At 42.2% G+C, this 7,648-nt stretch overlaps 1 protein-coding gene across 2 annotated transcripts; it reads right to left on the bottom strand.

The window, feature by feature from the left end:
* Positions 1–46: 46 nt before the first annotated feature.
* Positions 47–4,547, bottom strand: slbp (stem-loop histone mRNA binding protein). 2 transcript variants are annotated; one of them, XM_085181883.1, is made up of 8 exons: positions 4,092–4,547; positions 3,023–3,166; positions 2,405–2,518; positions 2,227–2,298; positions 1,519–1,641; positions 1,264–1,419; positions 1,067–1,175; positions 47–676 (listed from the first exon to the last, which is right to left on the bottom strand). In XM_085181883.1, the coding sequence occupies exons 1-8, from the start codon at positions 4,148–4,150 to the stop codon at positions 617–619; spliced, it is 837 nt and encodes a 278-aa protein (XP_085038009.1). In that variant the 5' UTR covers positions 4,151–4,547; the 3' UTR covers positions 47–616. The 2 variants fall into 2 exon arrangements, with proteins under 2 accessions (XP_085038009.1, XP_085038016.1); XM_085181890.1 differs by lacking the exon at positions 4,092–4,547 and adding an exon at positions 3,711–4,062.
* Positions 4,548–7,648: the final 3,101 nt, after the last annotated feature.

The raw sequence follows: 7,648 nt of genomic DNA, 5'->3' as shown, positions 1-7,648 counted from the left end.
TTCAACAGTTTTTAGCCAAAAATCACAAAAAACGAAGAAACATTGATTTTTCTTGATTGTTTTATTTGTTTGTTTGTTTTATTTCAAGTTCTATTAAAGATACAGCAGTAAGAAACAATTACATTTGTATTAAAACAACAAAACAGAAAAAGCCACAGCCCAATATTTCTCAAAGATAACTCAAACAACACATCATTGCCTCCGTTTCTATTAAGACGACTCCGAGTTCAGACAGTTTCTATGCATCTGGAATCTTCTCAGGTAGAATATGAGAGATGTAAGCTCACATTTGCACAAAACTAGACGCACACTCCAACAGGCCTCTCACTGGTACAGCAAGTGGGGTTTTTTTGAATACCAAATTCTGAAACATGCGTCGATAAAAATGTAAAATCTTGTCATAAAATACTCCGAACAGAAACTACAACAAATGGCCCAAACGATGGATGAAGAAACATATGGTGAAAACAAAACTTATATTAATTATAATCAGTGACGACCAGCCAAAGACACAGAGTGTGTCCACACAGACTCTTAGCCGGCAGCTGGAGCAGTTTTTTCTGAGTGGACTGTGTGAAGTCGATGTGGGGGGAGGACTGAACCATTCAATAACAAGCTATGCAATATTAGGCTCTGCTGTCCTTTGTACTTTGACCGGAGTACCGCAGTCTTCATCCTGAGCAACACAACACAAACAATATCATTTAATACAGTGTTTGTAAGGGTGGCTTTTTCATCTGTTGATTAAACTTTGCACAAAAAGTAAGGAGACCTGTGTTGTTGTTGTTGTTGTTGTTTCACCTTAAATGAGCCACATTTGCCAGAAAAATCCAAACAGCAGAGTTGAGAGAAAGCTGAGCAAACACGTTTCCTTTCTTTTTGTGCCAAGTTTACAAGCAATCCCATCATCATCATCATCATCTTTATTTTCTTAAAAACTGATGATCATCTAAACAACGGACCAGATAAATATTTAAACCAAGCTTCCAGAAAGATTCAGTCAAAACCTCTTAATCAAACTCTACGATCTGAACATTTCAGCAGCACCTCAGTGACTTCCACTCACCTCCACTGACAGGCTGTGTATCGGCAGCGAGGTCTGGGTGTTCTGGGCGTCAGTAATGGTTGGGAAATCTAGTTCAATGTCCATTACATCATCAAGGTTGAGCTCCTCACTGGTGGGAGAAGGAGAAGTAAACACATCATACATGAGGACGGCCAGCAGCTGACTGACGACGTGCAGAATGTGTACGAGTGTCTTACACGACATCGAGGGTCTTGTCCGGGCCTTCCTCTGCAGGGGGGTCCCAGGCATGTAGTTTGACCTTCCACAGTTTGATCTGCTGGTCCCAGGAGCGACGACTGTACTTCCTGAACTTATTGGGAGTTTTTGGATGAACGCCTGGCTGACGCATGTGTCTGAAAACAAGAAACACGAGGTTAATGCTGACCAGTGTGTCACACACACCAGCAGCGGGCAGACTGGATGTTCCACAGCACGCGTCTCTGTCGACCTACTTAGGAACTTCTTTGATGTAGCGGTCGTAGGCCAGCGTGTTCTTGCCATAGTTGATCTGTTTCTGTCGTCGTAGCAACACAGCTTCATCGGTTTCCATGTTATCTCCCTCTCTGGAGTCACAGCTGCAGCACACAGACACATTTAGTCCACATTCACGTGCACACAATACAAAAAGACACAAGTCTAACATTCAACACGACAAGCGCCCGACTTAATGATTTTACTCGTAAATGATTGTAAACACAAAGTTACTGTTGCGTTAAACAAGCCTGTGTTACCATTTAATGAACAAAACTGAGTTTTTACATTAGTAATGAGTTCAAAGCCTGTGACACGGCAGTTAAAGCGATGTTTGACACGTTGTGTTTCAGCCTCGCTGTCACAAGGACAGAAAACCCTCATCGTCTCATGGCAGATATATTTATCGCATCATATTCTGATGCTGAGCACTTTACTTTTTGTTACCATATAACTGAGCTCCATTAGTGCATCTGTTTTACCTCACTCACTACTTTGTTCAGTGATACTGCATTGATTTTATTTCATGTTTCCATCATTTTGGGGGTGAATACATTCTGTCTTGCCTTATTTAATGGTAAAACTAGATTGCACACTCGTATAGCTGCAGGTGGATGTGGTTTGAGAAGTGAGTGTTCCATCAGTTCATGAATATTCTGAGTTTAAAGGTCTGTGAGAGAATGAGATACCTTCCAGACGAGCCAGACGAGGCCCTTCTCTCCCTCTGGGTGAATTCTGCCCCCAGTATCCTCCTCCTGTAACTGAGCACAGTGCAAACAGTGAGTCTGCAATCCAAAACAGGAAGAGAATATCTGCTTTCATGTGCTTAAAAAGACACCTGAAATGATGCAGAAACTGTTTAATTACCGCTGCATGTCTCTGTGCACATCCCTCCTCATCTCATCGTCCTCCACCTGGCTGCCCCAGTCAGCCTGCCGACCGCAGCGGGACACTGAGCCTGTGCTCTCTGGTGTAGTGAAGCTAGGAGGACAATAGCACAGGTCACACACACACAGGGATGTTACTGCTACAGTTCCAGCAGATGTTGTGGCCACATGTCGGTAATGCAGTCAGTAACCTGATTTTTAAAGTGGTTCATTAGCAGAGACTGGCTTGCTTCACTCAGTTATAGTGTCGTTAGATTTTTTTTTTAAACACTACCATTCAAACTAAAATCATTCTAATAATTGACCAAATATTACTTTACAACCACTGTGTTATTTATTTTAATTAAAAAAAATGTTTTTCTTCTGGAGCCTACACTGGAGTTTGGATGTGAACTACACAGACCAAAGAAATTCTCACACATTTAACAAAGCACCTTTGAACAGGGCCATTAAAGCTGTGGGTTTTTGGTCCAGTCTGAAACATTTCAACAACAAACGCCAAAAATCCACAAAGCTTCAGCCGCCTCGTGGCTTTCCAGTTACAAGTCTGCTGCGAAACATGTTTATCACTTTCCACATTAACTGATCTCACTCTCACCTGGGATGTCTGCGATCAGGGTGTTTGTAGCTGGAGTCGGTGTGTCCGTTCCTTCCTCTATCAATATCATCTGCCTCGCTGTTGCTCCGCAGGCTCCCATTGACCCCCCTCTTCCTGCAGTGGGACCACCGAGATGGGCCAAAGCTACACAAGAAGACACAAAACACGTGCAGATTTAAACATGCTAATTCATTCTTGTTTTGATATTAGATTTCTGCAAACACGTCTCAAAAACATTCTCTTCTGTGTCAAATTAGAAAAAAAAAATCATGGCTGTTAAACAAAAGCAGCAAATATGTGCAAAGACTGCAAACACACGGTGGGACGCACGGCCCCACACAGGAAAACACTCATGATCGTTTCACGTCTCCGTATTCAGAAATGGCAAAGCTGCACTAACTGTCTCAAAATCCGGGAATTTCTTTTAAACCTTCTTAGACAGATTAAAGTCTAGAGAAGGTGAACTTTATTTAATAATAAATGGTTAGTTGAGTACAGTGGGTAAAACTGGAGCCATGCATTTCCTTTAATAGACAATTTCTCCCGCCAACTTCTTCCGATTGTGCGGACCATCATCTGTGAGGCTTGTTTTTCCTGGAGGACTTAGGACCGCGTATTCTAATATCAGACGTTTTACTTCACGTTATAACTACAGCTGTTAACCACCTGTCACGTTTCATCCACTCACTTGTGTGTTACACTTAGCATTCACAGTCCACAATGTACTCGAGTGTTAGCTTTAGCAGTTGTCTGTATTTAACCGTCACCTTTTTACCCGCACTGTTAGCTAGCATCACTGTCAGGTCCACTGTTCACGACAGAGCTGCTACAGACTGCTAGCTTCTACGAGCTTAAAGAAAATAAGGTAACCATGGATACTAGCAAGAACACTGCGTGTACTAGAGTCACGCAGGTCCATCAGGTACAAGAAATGTTTTTTAGCCTTCAAAATGTCCAGGTCATCTTTGCAGACAAAGGTTAAGCTAATCTGACGCAGTGGCTTCCATTTAACGAACACAGACAAAGGTTTAGCCGCTAATGACAGACTGAGGCGGGAATGTCAACAGACCTTTTTTCGTGCTCGATGTTGCGATCCTCACGTCGCCGCTCTTTGGTGAAGTCAGACATGTTCTCGGTTAAAAAACAAGACTGCGTAGCAGGAGACTTCTTTGTGCTCAGCTGGGAACTTACTCTTCAGCACTCACAGTCTGAAGATACGCGCCAACTCTGAAAGACGCGCGACCTCAAACGATCCAATTGGTCACGTGGCCGGAAGTAGGAACGGAGGAAGACCACAGCTGTCGAATATGTGCTGGGCTGAAAGGGTGTGCTCACGCTGTATCTATGGCGTTATTTTTGTGCAAATAACGCCATGTGTATCCCCCTTTGGCAATAGTCGTGCGGTTTCCTTGTGGCCTCTGGTATACGCAGCTTCTCTGAGCTGGCTCCAGGATGTTTAACTGCGGATGTGCTCGATCGACGAGTGGACAGAGAAGGGGCGGGTCTAAGGTGCTGCGCTCCGCCTTTCTTCGTCTTCTTCTTTATGTGGTTTATTGGCGGTTGGCAAACAGCAAAATGATGCATTACCGCCACCAACTGGTGTGGAGTGTGGAAAAGACAAGGAAAAAAAAATCAAATCCTCCTGAACAAATGGGTCTGCCTTAAGAACCAAAATACAGCCTGACAACTTTCACTTATAGATCTCCAAAAGTTGATTCTGTTCATCTGGACGTAGCGTTTTCTGGGAGAAACGTTTCGTCACTCATCCAGGTGACGTCTTCAGTCTCAGCTGACTGCAGGTTTCAATCTTATAAACAGGACATTTGCATAATGACTGAAACCAGCCCACTGAGGGAACAATGGGCTGTGAGGTCAGTTCCTTAATCATAATTATGCAAATTCTCATGACCATTGATCAACAACCACTGATCAAAACCCACTGATCAAAGACCACTGATCAATGGCCATGAGTACCATTCACAGAGAGTTGGGGAATGGCTGCAATCACAGCATTGTAAGATGGCGAAAGATGTACCCTTAGGCCCCCTCCTCGATTCAGAGATGGTCTTTCCTTCAAACATTTCTCCCAGAAAACGCTACGTCCAGATGAACAGAATCAACTTTTGGAGATTTATTTTCCTGGATGATTGAGAATGCATCAAGATGTTTCACTTATAAAGTTCGTGCAAAATAAATCAAGCAAGTCCAACTTCACTCTCATATTGTCCAGCTTTTTGATCAGTTGTCTCCTTTCAGCATCACACTTCTGACAATGCAATAAAACGTGTTCTGTTGTTTCCTGTTCCCTACTGCAGTCACACTCCCCTGTACAGTGTTTTCCTATTAAAAATAATGTGCTATTCAAACCAGTGTGTCCGAATCTAAGTCGAGATAAAACCGTCTCCTCTCTCCTGCTTCGTCCTGTACGTGCTTCTCATTTCCCCCACTTTCCTTTGGATTTTGTAAAACTGCTCCACCTTCTTTCTTTCTTTCTTTCTTTCTTTCTTTCTTTCTTTCTTTCTTTCTTTCTTTCTTTCTTTCTTCTCTTTGACGCGGTTCGTTCAGAGTGTGCTCATGTGTTCTCTCTCTACTGAATCTGTGACGACCAAAGTGACGCGTTTGTGAAGATTCATGTCTGAATGTGCCATTTATAAAAAGCACGTGGCAGCAGTTTAGTCCACAGAGATGTCGTGTTCATATGGTGGAAGAGTTCGTAATGCTGTAGAGAGACTGCATCACAATAGTTTCCCCCCATAGCCCATAAAAATAATTACATCTTACTGTCTTATATTTAAGTGCTGTGATCCGGTGGAACTCCATTCTGCTGATATCATTCCAGTAAAAGCTTTAGTTGTGACATTAGACAAATTTAATTAGATGTGCATTCACCAGAATCTCAGGAAGCTGTGACTTTACATTTTGTGACATAAGGAAAAGGACTTAGAACAATAAGGTCCTGCAGTCCCTGGTTCTGATTATTAGATTTGGAGCAGACGGTCCTGTAAGGTGTTATATTACCAGTGTCATTTAACAGGTGCATCATATACCATATTCTGTTCTGCCAGTTTATTTAACAATAAATCTTTATTCCTAAATACCACATATCTACTGTTCCACAGTGGTGGATTGTGAGGGCTGAAGTTGCTTGTAGATCATTTCAGTATAATAATTATGATGAAATTAGTCTTTGTGTTTTTCTATCACAATCACATCTTAGAAGAAAACTTGTGACCCACGGCTTCTTACATATTCAGTTAATGATATTAAACATAAAACTATCTGTTTTTAAAAAAAAATCTTAGCCATTTAAATGGTAACATTAATGCACTCAATAATGACTTTCATTCCTCTATTTATGCTCTTTATTTATTATTGCTTTTCTAATGTAGTGCATTTTTCTAAATATAAGTGAAGTTAGCCTTGTTTATAGCTTTTACTGCAGTTTTGGAAAGTGGACCAAACTGGAGTCTTCACATGCATTACATTTTTAGTAACTTAATTATGTCTATAACTTTTTCCCTAAATCCAAGCAACTCAGAGGAAAGACGGGAAATGCAATAAAAACTCATTTAACCCAACATTGTTTTTATTTATGTGCACAGCAGCTGTTCAATAACAGAAATACTGATGTAAATAGTATCTAAAAAGACAAATCCAAAGCACACAGATGACTGTATTACTATAAACTGTTACAGTGAATGTCTGCAAACCACAGTAGCTTGGAGCATTTAAAGCCACAGAGCCCAGTGTTGTTGAGCTTGTCACAGAGTTTTGTCATAGCGCTGCTGACTCAGCCTCCTGGAGACGTTGCTTTCGTAAGCTCCCCTCCTTTTCCTGGGAGGTGCTGGTGTTTACATGGATGTGCTCATGGTGCTGGCTGGGCTCTGTACCAGTACTGGGTTCCTCTGGTTTCATACCTCAGTACCATTTGGGGTTCAAATAAAAGGGAATGCAATGTTGTATTGGCCACAAGGAGACTGCCCATTTCACTAAAAAACTGGAAAAGAACTGTTCCCTTTCCATTTGATTTACTATTGTCCTTAACTTTGCAGACATCACCAAGTGTGTTCCATCTGCACACTTTGTCGGGGCAGAAAGGCTTAAAAGTGGCCTGACGACTTCTCTGAACTTTCTTGCCACAAAAAGTGTTTTTGTTTGATTTGGAGGTTGTGAGGTGTGAATTGATTGTATTGTGTCTTGCTGAGTTCATCATCTTCATGATAGCGGTGCAACTGCATCAGGTCTATGAATGAGTATTACAGTCTTCAGGACTTTTTACCAGTCTGTGTGGCCAGTGCCATGCTGGGGCAGCAGGTGGAGGGTCGCAGTAATGTTGTGGGGACGGAGCTGGACTCCCTTAGGGTGGTGTCTGAGAGGTGGATAACACCTCCCACCCACTCCATGATGTGCTGGCTCATCACAGGAGCACGTTCAGTGAGAGGCTGATTACCCATAATGCACCACTGAACAACACAGATTGTAGCCACCTGAATTCTGTTTTCTTACCACTCACGACTCAACTGCATAATCCTAGGTATGGTGGCTGAAGAAGGACAATCAACTCTGGCCACCATTCATCTGCAGTACGTGTAGGTTGTCAGTCCACCATTTAACTTTTATATGATG

This window comes from Neolamprologus multifasciatus, chromosome 2, assembly GCF_963576455.1.
Source record: "Neolamprologus multifasciatus chromosome 2, fNeoMul1.2, whole genome shotgun sequence".
Classification (NCBI taxonomy): domain Eukaryota; kingdom Metazoa; phylum Chordata; class Actinopteri; order Cichliformes; family Cichlidae; genus Neolamprologus; species Neolamprologus multifasciatus.
Note: the sequence above shows the minus strand (reverse complement) of the source record. Positions and strands in the feature narration are given on the sequence as shown.